The 24,883-nt window shown below is 38.8% G+C and overlaps 1 protein-coding gene across 1 annotated transcript in view; it reads left to right on the forward strand.

Annotated features, from left to right (window-relative positions):
- Positions 1-7,674: 7,674 nt before the first annotated feature.
- LOC124170216 (CD63 antigen-like) overlaps positions 7,675-24,883 on the forward strand; it is a 37,353-nt gene continuing 20,144 nt past the window's right edge. Inside the window, exons 1-3 of the mRNA XM_046548914.1 lie at positions 7,675-7,966; positions 14,656-14,844; positions 21,577-21,747. Of these exons, the coding sequence (XP_046404870.1) occupies positions 7,904-7,966; positions 14,656-14,844; positions 21,577-21,747 (423 nt within the window). The 5' untranslated portion in view covers positions 7,675-7,903. The remainder of the gene's footprint in view (positions 7,967-14,655; positions 14,845-21,576; positions 21,748-24,883) is intronic.

Raw genomic sequence — 24,883 nt, forward strand, 5'->3', positions numbered from 1 at the left:
ACGGATTAAGGAAGGGACACTCAACAGCAACCAACTTAGCTCTATTCCAGCATGATATTACCATGTCTTTACAGAACTACTATCAAATAGATACTGTTTACTGCGACTTCTCAAAAGCCTTGGACAGAGTGAATCACTCCATCATAATTTCCAAATCTGAGGCTTATGGTATGTTTGGTCTTTTGTTGCCATGGCTAAGAAGATACAGTTCAGACAGAATTCTCAGAGTAAAGATTTGCAACTCACAATCTTTTGATTTTGTTGCAACTTCGGGTAAGCCTCAAGGATCCCACCTTGGACCATTACTTTTGCTCTTATTTATTAAAGATGCATTGTCCTTTAATTTATTCACCCTGCAAAATGTCTGTTGTATGCTGACGATCTTAAAATTTACCACCCTATTCATTGCACTGAGAATGTCAAGGAGCTACAACACTCCCTCTACAATTTACTCATTTGGTGTCATGGTTCTAACCATATGCAATTGAATTTTAAAAAGTGCAAGGTAATGACCTTTTGCAAAAATAATGCCCCTTTTCTATGTAATTATGTTTTAGCTGGTACCCCCTTGAAGAGAGTAAATTGCTTCTCTGGCTTAGGAATATTATTTGAAAATAATTTAAGCTTTAGAATGCATATTGAACATATAACTATTAAGGCATACAAAATGTTGGGGTTTATCAACCGAATTCGTAGGGATTTTAAAATGTAAATTGCTTATCACTGCTTTATGCTACCCTAGTAAGATCTATTCTGGAATATTATGGCACTGTGATATGGAATCCATAAAATGAGACACATATTAATGCTCTGGAAAGGATTCAAAAGCGTAATGTATGTAAATGGATACCGGTTACTAAGTAGCAGAATGTTTGTTTTCCTTTTAAAAATGTGATTGTCACTAGTTTTGATGCTGACGTAATGATGAATAAACTGCGCCTGCGAGAGATATTATAAATTGGCGACGAGGAAAATTAATTAAATCATATACGGAGTAAAACCTTGGTTGAGAAAATGACCTCACCAGCTGGAGATGATGGAGGCCTTACTAATCCACAAACAGGAACTATGAGTATTGTCCATTTGTCTGCTAGCAGCATTGGTTCCATGAATGAATACCGGAATGGAGATAACTGGGAGACATACCAAGAGAGATTATAACAGTACTTTGTGGCAAACTATATAGATACTGAAAGAAGAGTGGCAGTTTTACTGACTCTGGTTGGTGAAGAGGCATACAAGACACTGAAAGACCTGTGCAATCCGGTACTTCCCAGGGAGAAATCTTATGACCAGCTGTGTCTCATTTTAAAGCAGCATTACTCTAAGAGGATATCAGTATTCATAGAAAGAATTGAATTTTATGAGTTGCGGCAATTAGCGCAGGAGACTGTTGGGGAATGGTATGCACGGATGAAGAAGAAGGCCAGTGACTGCAAATTTGGAACTATGCTCGACGAGATGCTAAAGGATAAATTTATTTGTGGACTATCAAGAGGACCGATTCTGGATAAGCTGTGTGAAGAAGACCACACTACACCACTGCAGAATATCTTGGAAATGGCCATTAAGAGGAAAGCGGCATTTTCTACCATGACAGCAGCATGTGGGGAAATGGATTATATTAATGTCAAGAGGAAGCAGTGTCAACAACCCAGACCGGGCATTTCAAGTGGCCATGAATATAGGAAGCAGGACCTAAAGGGAACTGACCTTCAGACCCACCCTTCGCAAGTTATGGGAGAAATGAACAGGTGCAGAAGTGGTGGTGAAGGTAACCGCAATTTCTCGAGTTGTAAATTTAAGAAATATAGGTGCCGAAATTGTCAGCAGATAGGACATTTAGCCAAGGCATGTAAAATTTTGGGTAACCATTCTGTAGATATTAGCGAAAAGTCTGAGTCTTGTTTGAATTTTGTTCAGATGAATTATTGTGAAAACAATAAGGTAATAAGGCCTTTGACTGCCAGTGTAGTCATTAATAATAAGCCTTTGTGTATGGAGCTAGACTCGGGTGCAGGAATTTCGGTAAATTTGGAAATCGGTATATGATGAGCGTTTCTCCATGTGTAGACTTAAAGAAACTTATATTCGATTAAGAATGTTTGAAAATCATATTGTAGTTCCTGCTGGTGAGATCAGTGTTCAAATATGCTATAATGGCATACGCAAACTTTGTAGGCTTATTGTGGTTGATGGTGGTACCCTCTCCTTGTTTGGGAGGGATTTGATGGATGAGTTTGAAATATTTAAAGGTAATTTATTAAACTATTCATTGAATGCCATGAATTGCGATAGAGATTTAGTTATACTAATTAAGAAATATGGAGATTTGTTTAAATCCGAGCTGGGTTGGTTTAAATATGAAAAGGTTTCTCTAAAAATTAATGGGTCAGTCATGCCAATATTTTTTAAACCTCGTCCTGTATCATTTGCTTTCAAAGCAAAAATAGATGAGGAAATGGATAGATTGGAGAAGGAAGGTGTTATTTCCTTGGTCACTAATTCAGAATGGGGAACACCCTTGGTCCCTGTGATGCGGCCAGATGGCCGATTGAGACTGTGTGTTGATTACAAGGTAACAGTAAATAAGTACTTGGATGATATTAAACATCCTTTGCCTCGCATCGAGGAACTCTTTGCTGCTCTGCAGGGTGGGGAGTACTACACGAAGTTGGATTTTTACCAGGCTTATAATCAATTAGAATTAACAGACAAAACTAAAAAGTATAGTTGGCTTGGAGCACTCATAGGGGAATATTTGTTCCTAATAGGCTCCCATTTGGTACAAAACCAGCATGTGCACTCCTCCAGAAAAGTGTGGAAAAGGTTTTACAAGGGTTGATAGGTGTTATAAATTTTTTGGATGATATTGTGGTTACTGGAAAAAGTAGAGAAGAACATTTTAACAATCTGGATATAGTTTGTGAGAGGCTAACTAAGGCAGGATTTACTCTAAATTTAAAAAAAGTCAATTCTTCCAGCGTGAGATTAAGTATTTGGGTCATGTGATTGACCAGAAAGGTTTGCATAAGGACCCAGATAACAAGGTTAGAGCTATGGTTGAAGCACCTAGACCACGTAATGTATCTGAAGTCAAGGCCTTCATAGGTATGGTGAATTATTATGCTAAATTTATGCCAAGATTAGCAACTGTATTAAATCCTCTTCATGAATTGCTTAAGGCAAATACACCATTTGGGTGGAAGATTGATTGTGAAAGATCTTTTCAGCAAGTTAAGGCTATTATTACCTCTGATCAAAGTTTGGCCCATTATGACCCAAGATTCGATATTAGCCTAGTCTATGATGCATCCAATGTGGGATTAGGAGCAGTTCTGTTTCATGTTTATCCTGATAAAAGCGAAAAGCCAATATGCTTTGCATCACGAACCCTAAACCCTACAGAAAGAAGGTACTCAGTCATACACCGGGAAGCTTTGGCTATTTATTGGGGTGCTAATAAATTCTATCAATACTTGATGGGCCGTGAATTTATACTTTGCTCAGATCACAAACCTCTCTTAGCCCTTTTTGGCGAAAAAAAAGGCAAACCCCAAATGGCTGCAGGAAGGCTACAAAGACGGGCATTGTTCCTTAGTGGGTTTGACTTTGCCTTCCAGTATATCAAAGGGAATATGAATTCGGCAGCTGATGGTTTGTCCCGACTGCCTTCAAATGTTACTAGCTTTGAAAATAATGATTACGACTATTTTAATTTTTTAATTGAAGATAAACTTCCCATAACCTCAACAGAGATTAGAAATGCAATACGAAGAGAAAAATTTTTGGGCAAGGTGGCCCTATACTGTAGAGATGGTTGGCCAAGTGTGGTGGCTGAAGAGTTAAAGCCATATTTTAGGCGTTTAAATGAGATTACCCTTGACAATGGTCTTCTAATGTGGGGTTACAGGGTTATAATTCCAACCGAATACCGGAGGCAGCTATTAGATGAAATTCATGGGGTGCACTGTGGAATGGTTAAAATGAAAATGCTTGCCCGTCAGTACTTTTGGTGGCCAGGGCTGGATGAAGATATTGAGCATTATGTTAGAAGCTGTCATCCTTGTCTAAGTAATTCAAGGTCTCCTGGAAATCAGTTTTAATTAAGTTTGATGATGCTAAACATGTATTTGATCGAATTCACCTGGATTTTTTGGGACCTTTTAAGGGTAAAATGTTCTTGATTATGATTGATGCTTTCTCTAAATGGCCTGAGGTGTATGAAATGACAAAAACTGATTCACAATCAATGATTGAAAAGCTAAGGGACTGTTTTGCCCATTTTGGACTCCCTAATGTCATAATCACCGACAATGGCCGTCAATTTACGTCCGTTGAGTTTAAAAATGTCTCTGAAAACAATGGAATTGTACACAGGTTGTCTGCTCCCTACCACCCATCTACGGACGGAGCTGCAGAGAATTGTGTTAAAACCTTCAAGGAGGCTTTAAATAGGCTGTTAGGGGATGTGAGACAGGCAGGATTAAGCATGTGTTCCCTAGTAAGCAAGTATCTGTTTTCTTACCGCACAACACCCCACTGTGCTACTAATGAGACTCCTGCCAAATTGATGTTTCGACGTGAACCAAAGACAAGGTTATCTTTTTTATCAGCATCCTTTGTTGCTAAGTATAACAGAAAACAGATAGAATACCACCATGGCCAGAGGAATATAAATTTTAATGTGGGGGAGGTTGTGTATGTGAAAGATTACCGTGTGTTAAATAAGACGACTTGGGTAAAAGCAACCATTGTTAAGGTGTTGGGGTTCCAGACATATTTGTGTGAAGTTGCTGATGAACATAAGGTTCTTTGGAAAAGGCATACACACCAAATAATAAAAGTTGGTGAGTTTTACAATGACTGTGAAACTAAAAGATGGTTGTGAAACAGGCATTTTGTGTAGGCCCCATAGACTGACTAAACCACCTGACAAACCTAATTTGTAAAGTGTGACATGCTGTATTAGTCCTTCTGTTTTAATGGTTAATGACTTTGATTTTCTTGTTCTCCATACTTGGTTATTTTAACATTGATTTTTATTTTTTAAGCTAGTGTTGGAGGGATGTAATGTATGTAAATGGATACTGGTTGCTAAGTAGGAGAATGTTTTTCTTGAAGGTGTTCCTTTAAGACCTATTGTGAGTGCTATTGGATCTCCCACGTATAATTTGGCTAAATACCTTACCGGTATTTTGTCTCCGTTTGTTGGTGTTTGTGAACACCACATAAAAAACTCTTCGCATTTTGTGGGGATCTTGGAACACCTTACTTTGGAGAAGACGGACATCATGGTCAGCTTGGATGTTGTTTCCTTGTTTACGCGGGTACCCTTAGCTGATACCTTTAAACTTCTGGAGGAGAAATTTGACAGTGGGACAGTAACGTTATTCCATCATACGCTTACATCCACCTTTTTTAAATGCAACGGTAGTTTCTACAAAACGGCAGACGGAGTTGCAATGGGATCCCCTTTGTCACCAGCCATTGCCAATTTTTATATGCAAAATTTTGAAGAGAGAGCCCTTTCATCTGCTCCGTTGCGCCCTAAATGCTTCCTCAGATATGTTGATGACGCCTTCATCATATGGCCTCATGGAGTGGACGCTGTTCACACTTTTTTGGACCATATGAACGACCAACACCCAAACATCAAGTTCACTATGGAGTTAGAGCGGAATAATAAGATTGCCTTTCTTGATGTCCTAGTCCATAGGAAAGATAATGGCAAACTGAGTCATAGTATCTTTCGAAAACCCACGCATACGGATCTGTACCTCAATGGCCATAGTCACCATCATCCTTCCCAACGTGAAGCTGTTCTTTCCACCCTAATACATCGTGCGAGAACAATTTCCGACGCGGAGAGTCTTCCTTCGGAATTGGACCATTTTAAGAATACCTTCCGCCAGAATGGGTACGGAGAGCGGCAGATCACTTCGGCCTTCAGAAAATCCTCCGCAACTGCAAAGAGCTCGGTTATGAAGGAAGACCAACCTAAACCGACAGCCAGGGCCTTTTTACCCTATATTTCCACTATATCGGGCAAAATTTCTAGGGTTTTGAGGAGGTATAATATCGAAACCATCCATCGACCTATGATGAGTTTAAGAGATCGCCTCGTCTGTGTAAAAGATCCAATTGGCCTTATGACTCCTGGAGTTTATAAAATTCCCTGTGAGTGTGGTAATGTCTACGTGGGTGAGACAGGGCGAACAATATCTACTCATCTTAAAGAACATCAAAGGCATTTCCGACTTCGTCAACCGGAAAAATCAGCCATAGTTGAGCCTAGCTTGGATGAGGACCATAAAATACAGTGGGATGACACCAGAGTTGTATGGCGATCGAATCATTTCTGGGATCGTTTAACCAAAGAGGCGATTGAAATAAAACTTGAAAACAAGAAAGTAAACAGAGACACCGGATTTTTGATCAGCAGCTCTTGGAATAGAACCCTTAAAAGAGTTATGCTTGCCAGAGCAAAGTCAATGCTGGTCCACGGTCTTCCGCGACAACAATCGGATCTCGACCAATCCGGCTCCTCCTAACGCAGGGCTTCAACGGTCACTTCGAATTTTCTATCAGTAGCCGTGAGAATGGGTAGCGAGTCGGTACCCGAAACGTCGGCGCTCTATCTTACCCGCGCGGTATCCCGAGAAGATTTTTCAAAAGTTGTTCACCGGGAAAGTGTTAAATCATTTATAGCAGAATGTTTGTTTTACTTTTAAAAATGTGATTGTCACTAGTTTTGATGCTGATGTAATGATGAATAAACTGTGCCTGTGAGAGATATTATAAAAAGAAATTTCACAAGATACTTGAATATAATCTTAAGAAAAAGTAACATAATACCAAGCATATGAATTTGAAATCTCTCTCACTTCGTAGAAGACATATGGGTATGTTCTTCCTTAATAATATTCTGAATATTAAGATTAAATTCCCTGATTTATTGTCCTTGGTAACTCTCCGAATCCCAAGCATCCATACGAGAAATTCATCTACTTTCTGTGTTCCTTCTCAGCCATCCAATTATACAAAAAACTGGATTATTTTCAGAGCAATGTCAGAAATTAACTTATATATTGTGATAACTTCAATCTATTCCATTCTTCCTATACTTGTTTTAAGAAATGTGTACTAAATATCGTAACAATGTGATACCGTTACATACATATATATACATACTTTGTTATTATATTTCATATATTTTTAAATAAATAAAAAGTTCTCTGTATACTTAAGTATTTTATGTATGTATATTTTTAATTTTTTTCTTTCTTTGTAAAACTTTCTGTAAACTGGAAAAAGGGCGTAATCCCGTTGAAAAAATATTATTATGATTTTCACATTCGTCATAATAGGCTTCAAAAAAACTATACATTTCGGTTTCAATTGATTTTGAGTGAGGGACATTAGTATAAGTTTCATCATCCTCTCTTAAGTCGATTGAAAAATCGTAATTTTCAATTCTCTTTTGAGAGGAAGATAATATTTACAGAATAGGATTATTGTAAATAACTTTATTCCTCCAGAAATGCAGTACTATATAGTTTATTTATTGTCTACATCTCAACAACGGCGTAAAACATAACGTACCTTCGGAATCAAAAATCGGACATGGCGAAATTTTCGCGGCGAAATATGGCAACGCAGCTTCATGAAACAAGGAAATCACGACAGCAGTGAGGAAGTGGGCAGTTGTGGAATTTGTTATTGAGCATTTACCTTTGAGTGGTACTCGGTGTTTGCATTGTCAGTGGTTCATTTAATGTTCTAAAGTGTCAGATCATCAAAGAATCGTGGTCATTGAGGGGCTGAGACTGCCGAGACGATTTTAGCGCCTGGGTTAGCGTTATTAATCTCAAGTCTGTAGGTGTTTTCTCTTGCCGTGAAAATGGTGTCCAAAGGAATGACTCTCGTCAAGTACCTTCTCTTCGCATTCAACCTGCTGTTCGCAGTAAGTCAATTAAATTTTTCAATTCGATAGACTTTTAGGTAATGTTTCATTATTGGTTCTTAAACTCTTTTAGACCACAATTAGCGCATTTTTTAATTTGCCTACGTACTTCGATTATCCTATGTTATCATCCCTACAGTGAGGCTTAGTTGAAATTTCTAGTTTGTGTGGAATCAGGAGCACTCTTGTGGAGCATGTTATGGCCGTAATCAATAATTTTGCTCGGAGCAAAAATGTGGGTCACGTCCTTTTATATGAAAATAAAGTCATCGACGAGAATGCAGGACGTGCCGTTGGCAAATGAGAGTGATTGTTGATATATTCTATCATCAGTCTTAAAGATCATGGACGTCGTTAATTTTTCTCGTGTCGCTTTCAGTTTTATTCAGAGGACATTTGGGAGTAAACAGTCCTAGTCGCTGTTGCTACGCGGTTATCTCACTAGGCGATAGTGGCGTCCTGATCCAGCTGGTCTAGTATTTATTTGTAAATGAATACTCTAGTGACCTCGTTAAAGAAATCATTTTCCTTAGGTTGACCCAAACCCTAAGTTTGACCTAATTTGACTGAAATTGGTCCATCGAGCATTGTTCTTCCCAACTCAACTCGATCCTGTCAAAATTCATAATCACCTCTTCATTTTTGGCGTGCGAGGTTGCTTTCGTGTTCGTTCATGTGCTCGAATTTATCAGTCAATTTGTTTTATTTCAACTTATTCAGTCGCCATTGTATTCCACCGATGTGGCGGTGATTTTTCAGGGGTTTAAAAATAGATACACGCGTTGCCCACCTGGCATGACTTTCCCGTTTGTCTAATGAGTCATGATTTCCTTCGATGCAACCAATGTAACATAAGCTTCAGGAAAATTTTGTTTAATCGAAGTCAGGGTATGTTAAATGTATACTCTTCTTGAAATTTATTTCTGTTGTGCGTATGAAAATTTGTAGGCAGATCGTCGTGTCAAGAAGTATATTAATTGTGCATATTATAATTTGAAGGCAGAAAGTTATCGGCCGTCGGGAGTGTTGCATCAGAAATAGGCTTTTATACGTTTAGGATATTCTATTTCTTGGTGTCCACGGGTGTATTTATAATCATCGTGGTCGAGGCTGTTTTACGTGGTGTGAAATTAGATTAAGCGAATTTAAGCATTGGAAAACTTTCCCAATTTTTACGGAGGAATAAAACGAAATGGTTTGTTGTCCTCGCATTCGTCCTAGAACTCATGTTTCACTGCTGCGTTTTACTCATTCAAGATTTCACGCTTTGATTCGAATTTTTCGACGTGCTGATTGAATTAGTTAGCATCCTAATTTGCTCTCACTCAGTTTAATTTGTTGCGGCCGCGGTTTCCCTACAGATAAGCTCGACACTTCCCGTCTTTGGGAGGGACAGGAAGAGATAACTCTCCTTTCTCGTAAATTGATTACTAACCGAAAGACTCGCTTGCAAAGTTGAAGTAACCCAGTATTCACTGAGTTTCCCGCGAAAGAATTGCAATGTCATTCTGGGGAGGAGTTGACCAACACCGATATTTCGTAAAAATCCCTAGTTCCGTGTTGAGTAAATTCCGCGTTGCGATTGCGTTGATTGCGAAGTATGCCTCTGTTTCAAAGGATTTCCGTGGGGAATGAATCTTTTTTTTGCATTGACGCACATATGTAAAATAAGTGTCCATTCCTCATGATAATTATTATAATAATATAATGTTTTATACGGACAAGCAGTGTTGTCATGGTGACGGAACGCCTTTCCCACCGTTAATGAAAGACAATTGTCAAATCATCATTTATTTATTTCACCATAGGCCAATTATACATCTGCAAGGCTAAAGTCAATATGAGATTACAGATAATTACATACCAACATACATACATGGTTGAAAATTTTCCAGGTTCTTGGGAATTCTCAAGATTATCATTTACATCATAAAAATGAATCACTCATAAAAATACTAACAAAGTATGGAAAAATATAGGCATTCAGGTTGCCATCTAGAAAATTTTCTTTATAATGCATCCTCCAGGTATTCATTAATACAGTAATAGCATTTTTCAGCTAGGAGGATTTTTAGTCTCTTTTTAAATTCGGAAGGTGATTTGCTATTTTTTATTTCTTCGGGAACTTTATTGTATAGGATCGAGGCAGAGTGGTAGGGACCTTTTAGGCAGAGAGAGCTGGAATATTGGTTTGAATGGATGTTATTTCTAGAACGGGTGAGGTGATCATGGTAGGTAGAGTTTTGAAGAAAATGGGAAGGGTTTGCTTTGACAAAACACGCACATGTAAGGATCTACAAAGAAGGGAGGGTGTGGATTTTAGATTTAGCAAAGAAGATTTTACCAGGAGTGCAAATAGGGACATGGTACATAGCTTTAATGGCTTGTTTTTGGGCTGAAAAGGCTCTTTTAAAAGACTTTTATCAATTTTGGTACCTCAAAATGTCTAACATATACATTCGTAACCAAAACAAAAATTTATCGCTGGAAGTAGTTCAAGAGAATCATGCAGGCCCTTATTAAAAAAATTAAAAATGTTGACATTGCCCTCACTGTATGCTTATGAAATAATGAAATATTTTATAGAACACCCAAAGCTCATTCCTTCTAAATACAATCGAGCACGACCGTTTTACAAGAAAAAAGCATTTATTTGACACACCTATGCACCGACTGAAACCTTTTGAAAGCTCCCCCTATCACGTGGGAGTAAAAGTTCATAACACTATGTTGAGAAAACTCAATTCAAATAACGATGTACTTTCAAAATATGAAGAGAATGCTAATTGAAAAAAGCTATTATAGTGTGAATGTATTTTCGAATGATGGCTACTTATTTTTAATGTATGTAATACTTTTTAATGTATATCCTTAATGTAGGTTTTTATACATTGCATTTGTGTTTTTTCTGCGTGGCTATGAGGAGACGCCAACTTACTTGTAGCTGCTAATGATGCCATGAACTGTAAATTTTGTGTGTCAATAAATTATTATTATTATGCATACGTAACTTATACGTAACTGAGTAATATTTCTGTTATAAAAAGGTTGAGTGCGTTCCGGCGCTGTGAATGTTGCCGTGACACCATTGCAGACAAGCATAGGCGGATCAGGGGGGGGGGGGGTTGCACGTGCCTCCCCCACCCGAGATCCGTAAAAAATTAACAAGATTTATTTTTAATACAGTCCCATTATCATTGCGTTCGTTTTGCGTTATGAGGTATCCTTGTGCGCCCTGCCAGAATATAATCCTGGATACGTCTTTGCTTGTGCCCCCCTCCCCCCCCCATTCTACCACCCCGCAGAAAGAAACTCTGGATCCGCCCCTGTGAGAGCAAGTGTCCTTTTTGGAAACCTTATGCAGTATATTCCGGTTAATTGGGACATATCGGGACTTGTGCACTTTGCCCCAATTAAGCGGCTGCCCCAACTAGGCGAACTATCCTCTCAATGGGCATAACCAAACGTTGAAATGATAGAAAGGAGACTGAAGAATGTTTATGATGCAATATTAGTTTACTAAACTATTAATTTGATTTATAAATCAGCGAGTTTAGATAATTTATTATCATTTTTAAGAATTATAACAATTTAGTGAAAAATATTCTTCACGGCCTCGGGTGATGCTGAATGAATGTCTTTTACTAAGTCCTATTAAAGAAAAGTCCTATCCTCTTGCAGATAGTATAACAACAAGAGCTTTCAAAATAGGACAAGAATAGGAACATTTGTGAGAAATAAGAGTGAATCAAAGGAGGAAAATATAAAAAAATAGTATTCTGAAAACAAAAAAAAATAAATTTCGTCGCGAGTATAGAGTCAATGTCGCCGACTCATGGACCAATAAAGCGGCATGCTGTCCAAATTTAGCGGAGAATACTCTGGAATATTCCTCTATTCGGTTCTGTTCTTCAAGATCTGCCCCAATTATGCGGCTGCCTCAAGTAACCGGTGGACCCATTAAACGGAATCTACTGCATAGTATACAGATAGTTACGGGGGCATATCTAGGATTTTTTCAAGGGTGTGGCATTAAGTCTTCTCATATTTGAGATTAAAAACAAAATATTACAACAGGGTGGTTCCCTATTATTTTTTTATTGCCAAAATTGAAATATTATTTCTCCTGGAGTATGTATTTCAAGCTTTTAGATTTTTAAATGACGATATCTATTTTTTGCGATTAAATGAAAAGTGAACATTTTCAAGAGCGCGAAAACGTGACGGCTAAGTATAAATGCTGGGAAAAGCCCGTGTGAAGTCAGTCTAGTTCCAGGTGCCACGAATCGCAATCAATGCATTTCGTTTTCTTTGATGAACGAAACTACCCTTTTGGAGGGAAACCGTTCTTGTCCCGAGCTTATATATGTTTCGATAACCCATTGTTGACCCGATTTTGAACATTCACGGAAGGTGACAGCCGTTGGTCATTATATTGGGCCAGTAACCCTCTCCATATGCAACTGAGGTTATATATCCATCCCCCCTATTGAATTTGTTGGGCCTTTTTGCTATCTCGACGGATTCACGTATAAGACGCGTATGATATTCTCTGTCTTGGCCAATACTCATGTAGCGTTTAACGTTATTTTTTTCTTCATTTTATTATTTTAACACATTAAAATACAGTCTATTCTATGTATGTCCTAGGTGCTGACTTCAGCACTCAAAAACTTCCACAAATAACCAATTATACAAGTCGACATACTTCACCAGCTCCCTTGACTTGAATTACCACTTCTTGCATTACTTAACAAGTTACACACATACAGCAAAACCTCTTTACATCGTAATGGAAGGGACCAAAATTTGGGCAATTTGTTGTTTGGAGGTTCACTATGGAGAGGTTTTAGTGATAGGGACCATTTTTTTCATATCCTTTGGAAATGAAAGGCACTACTGTCTTTTAAACCATTATATTTATGTGTTTAAACATTAGTGAACATAGAAAGTTAGTGATTGTAGAACTACGATTGACGGAATTAAAGAAAAATCAATGTTTCGATCACTTTTGAAGGCCCAGTCACGTACAGACGCTGTCCACGCATTTACCTGCACACGCGTAATAGAAAGCGCAATTATTAATTGGTCCGTGTGTGCCGTGAGAGCACATTGACCTTAAGCCTGCGATTGGAAGACGTTAACCCTGGCAAAAAATCAGGCTCTTCTTCGCTTCCCTGCTCTCTCCATTTTCCCACTCACACCCTTTAGATGGACATGAATTTTGCTAACGATAGGTGATGTCATAAGAGATAGCACTTTCATCGCTGCGTTTGCATTCAAGGCATCTGTTGTTTGTTACCTTTGTAGTTAACGTGCGGCCGATGATTGTTGCGTGATCAATGTTTCTGCTTTAAATGCCTTATCTGAAAACCGTGAATTTGATGACATTAGGACCATGAAAACCTGGAGAAAAAAACCGTGAATATTATATTGTAGTTATAGTGGGAACCTTGTTAGCAACCAGTATATAAGGGACATGGGGACCAGAATCCTTAGTGTCGGTCCCTACAGCCCCATCAAAGGATCTCGTTTTGTTTGTTTGTTGTGAGTGAATGTGTGTATGATTTGGGCTTTCTGGTTGAGAGGCTGGTGTTTGGTCCCTGCGGAGGATTTCTCCCCCCTTCCCGCACACCAATACAGGGACAATTTTTACTGGCAAGGTGGATGAGCTGTGGGAGAATTTTATACGGCCATTTGATTATCTTCCTTTTCTATATCTTAGAGGCCATAGAGCTCATTCTCTGCATTTTGCAACGTATACCATCCCGAACATGTTTATATTTGTCGTAGAAATAATATTTATATTACATAATATGATGAGTGTAGCGGGAATGATGCATTCTTACACTTAGAAATCTCCTACTTCTTCTTATGGACCATGATTGAACTACTTTTAGGGTAGCTGTCTTAGTTTTTTGAGTAAATTATTGGCCATTTTTATATTATAATTTGGTACTTGTATGATGAGTTAAACGAAAGTGACGTATCCTTGCATTTTTTAATATCCTACTTCTCTTCATGGACCATCGTTGAAGTTCTTTTGAGAGTAGCTCTCTTAATTTTATGAGTAAATCATTGGCCGTTTTAATATTATAATTTGGCAGTAATATGATGATATTAACAGCACTGACGTATTGTCACGTTTAAAATATCTCATATTCCTGTTGGCGGACTGGCATCGAAGTTCTTTTAAGGATAGCTCACTTAGTTTTATCAGTAAATCATAGGCCATTTTAATATTATGATTTGGCACTAATATGATGAGTTTAACAGGACTAATGCATCCTTATATTTTGACATCTTCTTCCCCTCCTGGTGGACAATCTTTGAATTTGTTTTTAGAGTAGCTCATTTCGTTTTATGAGTAAATCATTGGCCGTTTTAATATTATAATTTGGCACTAATATGATGAGTTTAACAGGACTAATTCATCCTTATATTTTGACATCTTCTTCCCCTCCTGGTGGACAATCTTTGAATTTGTTTTTAGAGTAGCTCATTTCGTTTTATGAGTAAATCATTGGCCGTTTTAATATTATAATTTGGCAGTAATACGATGAGATTAACAGGACTGACGTATTATCACGTTTAAAAATCTCATTCTCCATTTTTCAGACCAGCATCGAAGTTCTTTTGAGAGTAGCTCTCTTGGTTTTAACACTGAAATATTATTCCTTTCCTTTTAGCTCTCTGGTTTGGCGCTGCTGGTGATTGGCGCCATAATCCAGGCGCTGTACCACTCGTACAACCACTTTGTGGACCCTAGGCTCTTCTACTCGCCCACCATCCTCATCATAGTGGGAGTGGTCGTGTTCATTGTCGCCTTCTTCGGGTGCTGCGGAGCCATCAAGGAGAACCACTGCATGGTTGTCACCGTGAGTACGGCCGTCTTCTTTCTCCGAAGAAGAAAATGAGAGCCCAGGGGCCCAAAAAGAGTTTACATTCGTGCCATGACTGTCAGTATGCAGGAACAGGGTTCCCCACGCAACCGTGAAAACCTTAAAACCGTGTATAAGCCCCCACACCTATCGCTATCCAAGTCTGTTGCGTAAACTTGGCCTGTTTACGGGGCAGGTTAACACAACGCCAGACTGATGCTTGACTGATGCTCAAAATCGTGTAACAAAAGCCCCTATGAAGCAGCATTCGTATCAAATGACTTTAGGCCTGCCATTTATAGTATCTCTGTTTGGAAAAAATGCACTGCGTAAACATGCTGCATGCGTAAACGCACCACGGTTTGCTCTACTCATTCGGGTTTAATGTCTTTAACGTCAAGCACCTTCTGATAAACAACAGTTTTTCTTTTGTTATCAGGCGCAAGATGAAGCCGATGAAGCTAAACCGCAAAACCGTGAATAAGCCGTGAATTTCGTCTACCTTGAAAAAACCTGGAAATAGCTGTGAAATTCATCATGAAACCTTAAAAATCTCTCAAACTTATAGAAAAAGAACTACAGTGGAACCTCGTTAAAGCGAGTACGGGCTATAGCGACACCCCCGCTATTACGAGAGATAGCCGATGCACCGTCAATTGACCCTATAAAAAGCGTGTTAAAAAATTCGTTTTTACGAGACCCTTTCGGTGTTGGTTCTCGCCATAGCGAGGGTTTCACCGCCGGAAGACTTTCATGAAGACTCCTTAACCTCTGTAATTGCTAGCGATCTGTTAGAAATGAAGTTAATGGAGTGCTCAGTCTCAAATTTATGTGGTAAACTGTCGTTCGATAAATATAATGATGACGAAACAATGCTTTGCATGATTTTTATTCAGTGCGGCGCTTATAAATTGTTTGAATAGTTAGTCGTTATTTGAGTAAGGAAATTTAGTGATGCAAAAAAACATCGCCTTTCGTCTGGATTTATGCTTACGTTTATCGGATAGATGTTTATCTGTCGCCGCACCACTCCTGTTCCTGTATATCTGTTCGCAACAGGTATATTGGCTATTATTTGCTCCACTTCCGGTAAAGCGACAATTCGCTATAGCGAGTGTTTATTAGTGCACCGTGGGGTGTCGTTATATCGAGGTTTCACTGTACAATTGAATTATCAAAAGAAAAAAAAGATACTTCAATCATGTTTCAAGGCCAAGCCACATACAGACACTGTCCACTCATTTATCTCCACACGTATATTCCAAGTGCAATTTTTGGTGCCTTATGCCATGACGACACATTGATCTCGAGCCTGTGATTGGAAGACCGGCTAACAAAGTGTTCATTAATAATGGCGAAAAATCAGACACTTCTTTACTTCCCTACCTCACTGCTCCCTCCATTTTGCCACTCACAACCTTAAGCTACAACTAAATTTTGATATCGATAGGTGACGTCATGAGAAATAGCACTTTCATTTCTACGCTTGAATTCACGGCGCCTGTCGCGGTTGATAAATGTTTAGTTAATTTTGCGGGGGGTGATTGTTACGTCGTCAACATTTCTGCCTAAAATGGCTTAATCGACACACCGTGATTTTGACGCAATTTAGACCGTGAAAACCTGGAAAAAAAACTGTTAATTTTATAATTTAGCTAGAGTGGGAACCGTAAGGAATGTCTTGTTTGATGTTAGGCACGTTGTGGTGGAAATCCGTACTGTAAGTAAAATCGGGGCTGGATTTACCTTGAGGCAAAATGGGAACGTGCCTTTGGGTGGCGCAGTTTAAGGGGCTATAGGGTGGTTTCCAATTTTTTTTTAATTGCCTAAATCAAAATATTATTACTCCTGGAGTACGTATTTCACGCTTTTAGATTTTTAAACGACGATATCTATTTTTCGCGATTAAATGAAAAGTGGAAATTTTCAAGTGCTCGAAAATGCAATAGCTAAGTATGAGTGCCGGGAAAACTCCGTGTGATGTCGTTCTGGTTCCCGCTGCCGCAAGTGAGGTGACCTTGGGGCGAGGCTCTGAGCGCTGATACGACGCAGGATGCTAGCACATAGCAGAGTACCATGCTAGCTAGTAGTGCCTGGCTTAAATTAGGATTATTAATGCCCTATCAAACGAAGGAAACATTCCGACTATAGGTAATTTTAATAGGTGATTATTAAGATCTGTTCCCTGAGCTCTGTGCCTCATGCATGCATTGGTAATCTCAGACGATGTAAAACTACGATCTACTCGTATAGAAACTAGGTCCCTGTGACATCACGTGGAGTGGCATCGCATGGGCACCGATCTGGCCTTTTTCAAATGAGGATAAAATTGACCATTGCCATTCGTCTAAACTGCACATTTCTAAAACCAAATACAGTGGAACCACGTTAAAGCGAGTACGGGCTATAGCGACACCCCCGCTATTACGAGAGATAGCCGATGCACCGTCAATTGACCCTATACTATGCGTGTCGAAAAATTCGTTTTTACGAGACCCTTTCGGTGTTGGCTCTCGCAATAGCGAGGGTTTCACCGCCGGAAGACTTTCATTAAGACTCCTTAACCTCTGTAATTGCTAGCAATCTGTTAGAAATGAAGTTAATGGAGTGCTCAGTCTCAAATTTATGTGGTAAACTGTCGTTCGATAAATATAATGATTGAAGAAACAATGCTTTGCATGATTTTTATTCAGTGCGGCGCTTATAAATTGTTTGAATAGTTAGTCGTTATTTGAGTAAGGAAATTTAGTGATGCAAAAAAACATCGCCTTTCGTCTGGATTTATGCTTACGTTTATCGGATAGATATTTATCTGTCGCCGCATCACTCCTGCTCCTGTATATCTGTTCGCAACAGGTATATTGGCTATTATTTCCTCCACCTCCGGTAAAGCGACAATTCGCTATAGCGAGTGTTAATAAGTGCACCGTGGGGTGTCGTTATATCGAGGTTGAACTGTAATTTATACATTATGAATACACTAATGGTGGGTAACGAATCACAATCAATGCCTTTATTTCGTTTTCTTTGATGAAGGAAAGTAATACTGTTTGGCCACTAGCAATGAGGGGGAAGGGGGGAATCGGGTTGGTGCAGTGGCTAGTGCATTGGCTTCTCACATTGTGCGCTCTGGTTCAAATCCCGGCAGTGGCAGATAATTTTCAGAGACTGCCCGATCCCTGCATGAATGTTGCGTGGAGGACAGTTCATGCGCAACACTTTGTCCGTCAGATGGGACGTTTGTCCCCTTGGCGCCTTTTGTTAACCCCCTTCCAATTCGATTAATTTTCCGAATATCGTGCTCCTATTCCATATTTATTTTTTTCTGTGGTTCTCTTTGAAATGGCAGGTAATGAAATGATATTTTATAATTTGTAATTAACATTTTACAGTGAAATAAAATGTGATCATTAAACATGGAGAACAGAGCTATTCTCGCTACTCGAATAAAATCATTTAAATCCAATCCAATGCATCAATTTTCATGAAATACTAATTATTTATGCGTACAATGTAGGTTTTAAAATTTTTAAGTTTTCAAAACAATTATATTGTTCCTCTAAATAGTGCTGAAATTATGAAAATCCGATGAGATACACTCGTCATTGCGCGGTTTGGCGTCGAGAGATAGACTCGTCACTATGGCGCAAGGGGTTAAGAGCAGGCTAATGCCAACGCCGGGTTTCTCCCCACCCTTCCTTACCTACCCCTACCCTCATGGCGCAAATGACTTCAGTTGTCGGTCGCCTCCTCCAAATACCATATACAGGTTGCCCCATTTCTCTTGACCACCCGAAATAACTGTTTGCCCAGATGCAAATTCAAAAATGTGTCAAGCAAATGTTCATTAGCCGTCAGGGGGACATTAATCAGCACGATTGCCTTCCTTGTAGCTTTGTTATTTACTAAGATATGAAAATTGGTAAGTCTCTTTTAAAGGGCACCCTATATTTTTTATTCAACAATTCATTTCCTCTCCTAAAGACTTACAGTGGAACTTGGTTAGTACGTTCCTCCTTAGTACGACGATTTCTCTCAGTCCCGGTACCATCGGAACAAAATACAGGCAGAAGTATTTGGTTAGTACGTTTGAAAAAGTTTCGCTTTCCTGGTTAGTACGCTCAATTGCTAGCCGTGACGCAACCCGCAATTCGTTCTCCAATATCTTCTTAAGGGTCTTAATGCTCCGAATTCATGATTTAATTTATTATTACTAGCCATTAACATTCTTGCATTCATTCCACATATCTTTCTTCGACCGTGATTTATCCAAATGCATTTTTCAATTGTTATGACGCGATGAATAATAAAATATGGCCATTTATCAGGAATGTCTGACTATGCTAAACTGCAGCCAATGAGAAGCCCCAATTTTCCCCACCCCGAGCTCCTCACCTTCTGTTGCCTCTGGAGTGCCCACTGCGCACATTCCACGAGTGGGCAATTGTTGCTATAACACGAGTTATCATGATGAAGGAATGAGTCTTATCCAATTCCCACTTTATCTAAAGCAGTACTGCACGACGTCAATGCTACAGAGTACGTGCGCATTTGACTACTGCTGCGGGAGCAGATGATGCTCTGGATCTCCACGCGAAGCTTAGCTTAAAAATACTTGATCTCGGCACGAAAGCAGACGACATAAAACAAATTTTTAAAGTAAATTTCAACTGTTTAATATAAAATCTTCTTGTAATTACGTTGTAATCTAATAATCTTGCGTGTTATTTATATATCGATCGATATAACAATCGATATGGCCTTATTCCAGAAGTGAATGTGTACGGCTGTTGCTGTAATTTAAGGTTGATATAATTTTGTCCAATTTTTATTATTTAAAAACGACTCGTTGACATATTCAGGGTTGTTGTTATATTCTCCGAGTATGCTGTGACAAAAAAGACATGACTAAGCTTTACTTGTCCTCTTTCTATAAATACATATAGCATAAATCACAGGAGAAAGACGCCTATTTCATGTAATTGTCTTCAGGAAATCTATGAAACATTGATTTTTATTCACATGGTATTGTTTTTCAATGTAGCGCCCATTTTCTTTATTTTAAATTGAAAATAGTTCAGGAAGGCGATCCTAGGAGAACTACCGATAGTAATTGTAATTATGACGACTTTTCCACAGATTGCAATTACCCTGACTGCTATTTTTTACTTTCCTCGTTCGCACGTTTTCCTTGTTAGTACGTTCATTTTTTGTGATCCCTTCAGAAACGTACTAAACAAGTTCCTCTGTACAGGCGGTCCTCGACTTTCGTACACTCGACTTTCGTACAATTCGCACTTTCGTACGTTCAAAATTGACACATTTTACTCGACTTTCGTGCGCTAAATTCGGACTTTCGGACGTTGGTCTGTAATTTTTTTAAAATTCCCGCAATGTTTATTGCGCATCTTAACATTCAATTGTTTCAAATGGCAGTATATGCGAACAATACGAACGTATATAATAAAGGGAATTGTTGGTAGTTGACTCTAATCTAGGTGATTAATTTCGGAGAGAGACTGCCTGCTATAGGCTCCTTTATCAAGAGAAGAAGAAAGCCTTCATTGAAGATATTTTTCAAAAGAAGTTGACTAGACATCATCAAATAGCTTATAAAATACAACTAGTAAGATCATTCTTTCTAATTGTGTTTTTTCGTTTGAGTGCTGTTTAATTCATGTAACACCATATTGCACGAAATATCACCCGAATTCCGTTTGTCTTTGGTCTTTTTTGAATAACATGCGAAATATAGGCGATCACGAATATGTCACCTGCCAAATGTCGAATTTTGGTGTAAAAATTAAAAGGTATCCAGAGTGCGGGTTCAACAAATACATTTTGTTATGCTTCTTGATATGTCTTTTTATTTATAGTGGACGTAATAAGTGGAATGTCAAATTAAACGCCAAGAGGAAGTTTCACTCGATAGCCAACGGAGTTCTTGTTTTTTAAACTTTTATTTGCATTTACTGCGTATTTTCGAAAGAAATTAGATGATTTGAGGAGTTTTATTAACATATTATTAATTTTAAGTCAATTTAAATGAATTCCGTGAAAAAAAGGTTTTAGTACGTATATTCCGCTCTTTTGGAATGTAACCCCTAATTAGTATGGAAGTCAATGGTTCGACTTTCGTACATTCGACTTTCGTACAAATTTTCGGGAACGCATTGTGTACGAAAGTCGGGGACCGCCTGTATTCGAAAATGTAGCACAGTGGACCATTAACATAAACAGAACGTTATGAAAAGATGACTGACTCTCTAGCGCTTAGTGCAGGTACGTGGGTATTGGAACCACTCCACTTGCTGACTTTGACGGTGAACAAATGAAAACATAGTAAAATGCACACCAGCATTAAGAAACTCGTCCACAGTGAGTGGAGGAGTTTCTCATGTTTTCATAACGTACGTAAAAATATCAGGCTTGAGGGTTAAGCTGGAGTTGTGTAAAATTTCCCCGGGAAACGAGGAATTTTGCGTGAATTTTTCTGGTTTGATATGCTGCACACCCTGACCATTGAAAACAGTAAAATGCACACCAGTATTAAGAAACTCGTCCACAGTGAGTCATGTTTTCATAACATACGTAAAAAAATCAGGCCTGAGGGTTAAGCTCGAATTCTGTAAAATTTCCCCGGGAAACGAGGAATTTTGCGTGAATTTTTCTGGTTTGATTGGCTGCACACCCTGACCATTGTTGAAACCCTTGTCTTTGTTTTTGCAGTTCTCTGTGTTGCTGGTGATAATCTTTGTGCTGGAGGTGGCTGGAGGGATCACGGGCTATGTTCTCAAGGATGACGTCAACAAGGTGATGGAGGAGAACCTGAACCAGCTTCTGGAAGAGTACCCAGTCAGCGAGGAGTACAACAAGGCCTGGAATGTGCTCCAATACGACGTAAGGACCGAAAATATTCCTCCTCCATCCGTGAAGCTTCCAAACTACCCTTAGCAAAAAAACTGTTGGATTTTATAACCCTTTCGAGACCGCGGAGTTTTCGTCTTAGCTTGACTGCTGTACCGAGCCCCAAGAGACTCTTCTCTCTCTTGGTACGGAGCATTTTTGGAGGGCATTCGTTAAGAAGGGTCTCGCTGAACCTTTTTCGACCCCTCCACGGTGGGACTCCGCATTATCTCAGACTCCGAGAGTAGTTGTGCTCCTTCCTTTCCGGGTTTACGACCATACCTGCGGCATTGGTTCCTCGGTCAACTTATGTATTGCTTATATGTATTTAGCAAATGGATAATTGTTGCTTGCACGTAAATTGCAGACTTTGAATTGAATTCCTTTTAATTCCTTTAAATTACAGACATAGAATATAATACCTCATTTTTATCTAAGCATTGTCAAATTTTAAACGAAGTTCTAAGGCCATTATAAAAGCATTTAACGCAGCAACAATTTCCATGTTGATGTTTATACATAACTCGAGATATAAGTTAATATTTGTCGTAGAATTTCGTTTAAAAATTCTAAACGCTGCTCAAAAGACAAACAATTCAATTCTTAGTTTATATTTCTTGAGAAATGAACAAATATTTATTTCGAAAATTGACTCTATAAACAATTGTATGACCGCTGTCCCTTACCGCTGAGAGGGGTTATAAAAGACGAAGGGTCCGGGTACCTGCTCCCGGATTCGGAGGGTTAATCCTAAACCCCGAAGCGTTGGGTTCCGAGACAAAGGCGACCTAAACCCACGACCGTCCTGAAAGGGGGAGAGCTAGAAAACGTATATATACGAGTTTCGTTTTCTTGACCGGGAAAATCTCACACGTACATATACGCCCGTGGTCTCCCGGGTCAGGAAACGTCCACACGTATATATACGTGTACGGTAGGGAAAAGGTTAACAGTTACTGTTGGATTTTCTACAGTAACTGTTGGAATTTAACAATTACTGTTGGAATTTAACAGTTACTGTTGGACTTCAGCAGTTACAGTTGGATTTTAACTAGTGATGGGTCGATTCCAAAATTTTATCGATTCCGATTCTGACATTTCGTTTCCGATTCTACCGATACCGATTCCATCGATTCTGATGCCATAGGCTCCAAGAAAAATATGACTTAATTCCAGGCAACAAGAAAACCACTTTAAAAAATATCACTCTATAAAAGAGTCAGTTGACGAAAGCATCTTTCATATCATCACTATGTAATTAAAATATAATAGCTAAATTTCAAAACAGAAAATACCTGAGAAGTGGTGTTACATGATAGGTATTACTTTAGAATATTGGCACTCATAATATGTCGACCATATATATATGTATCCAAACTACAAGGGAGAGCCCTGAGTCCAGATTTTTTCATAGCTGTAATAAAGATTACATGCTGCATTTATGAATCATGTGATATTTGGCCCTTTCGAATTCTCAAGCAGAAAAACCAATTATTCTACATACTCAGCCAGCTGGTTTTGACGTCTCCACGTTTCAGTATTACTGCCTGCAGAAAATTGCCTTTTGCTACACACTTGTGTGATTGGGCAAGTACTTTCCTGCCAAAATTGCAAGGTTATGGAGTCTTTGGAATTTTTATTAAAAATTATATCAACGACTTTTTTGGATCGTGAATCTTCTTGGAATTCAAGTGGACGAAGCGAACGAACTATAGAACTAAACTTTAGTTTTGTACATTTAAAACCTCTTGCTTTTTTTAAGTTCAAGAAAAAAACTAAACGCTACAAATTAATATCACATCAGATGGACGCAGTAATAAAAAAGGCTATAAGAGCCTTGTGGTGTGAAAACTCCCCATTCTGCGCGACTCACCTCGGCGAAGTTGGAAAGGGAAAAAGGGTATCGGTTGTTGCCTTTCACGGAAACAGTTCGTTTTTCTCTCTCATAAGCATGCTGAAATAATCTCTTCACTTTACTTCAATACCCGGGGCTTATTTCTTATGCGTGGGATAGTTCTGAAAAATGTCCAATCTTTAGTATTTTCACTTGAGTAATGCGCTTATTGTTCAAGTCGATCTATACATAATCCTTTTTGACATCCTCAGTTTAGTGTTTTAAGTCAATGAAGACGATTATCCATGCTTTAAATTACGATTTTCAAGACTAATGTTTTTAAAAAACTTGAAAAATTGGCCTCAGTTAACGAGCCTTAGAGTTCTGCGGCGTGTAGCTGAGCTTTGACGCGCGATTGAAAAATCGCTCTTATTTCCATCGTCGCAGACTTCTTTTTCCAAGTTTTCTAATTAGTACTCTTTAGAAATCCCTACTTTATATTGTGGTTCAAATTTTCCGAGTTATATTTTTCATAAACGAAAGATAATGTCTACTTTATGTCAAATTACACGTGAAAAACGGGTCGGCCATTTTGCGTCGTAAAACCAGACAGATGAGAGCCAAAATCTTCAAAAGTCATTGAAAGTATAGGCAAAGCACCAGATTAAAGGAATGTTTCATTTTGCATTCCATGAAACTCATACCAACGCAAAACCACTTGGATAAATTCAAAGATTTTTTTAGGAAAAACTATATCTCGCGTGGCATTGAAAAATTGGTCATGTTTGGGCCTCTGTATCTCACTAAAGGTTCGTATATATGTAAAATGGCATATAAATCTATATCTGGTAATGATTTATGATTATTTACACTACGTTTCAAGCCTCTATCCCCAAAAAGGTCATTTTGGACTTCATTCCAGCTTTTTCTGATTTCGGACCAGTGTGCGCCGGGTAGGAAGACGATCGGCCGCTGCAGCTGGCATAAAGGTATTCGGCGCCCACATCGACAACTATAGTGCATTCGGCAAGCTGAAACTACCAGGTCAAGGCATTAGAATGACTTATCGGGTTTAAAAACTGCATTATTACTTGAGTTTCATGATAGCGCTTCCTGTTGGCAGATTGCTGGACCTACTAGCCTCGATAGCTCTGTAACCTTAATTACTCGACTTGACATTCGTAATGCTGCTCGAAACGCTCAAGTCGAGTACCAACTACTTGATCGACTTGAATTTTCGAGTACTCGCACATCCCTAGAAGATATGTATTTTGTCATTACGATTATGTGGCGCGA

This window comes from Ischnura elegans, chromosome 13 (genome assembly GCF_921293095.1).
Source record: "Ischnura elegans chromosome 13, ioIscEleg1.1, whole genome shotgun sequence".
NCBI classification, from domain to species: Eukaryota; Metazoa; Arthropoda; class Insecta; order Odonata; family Coenagrionidae; genus Ischnura; species Ischnura elegans.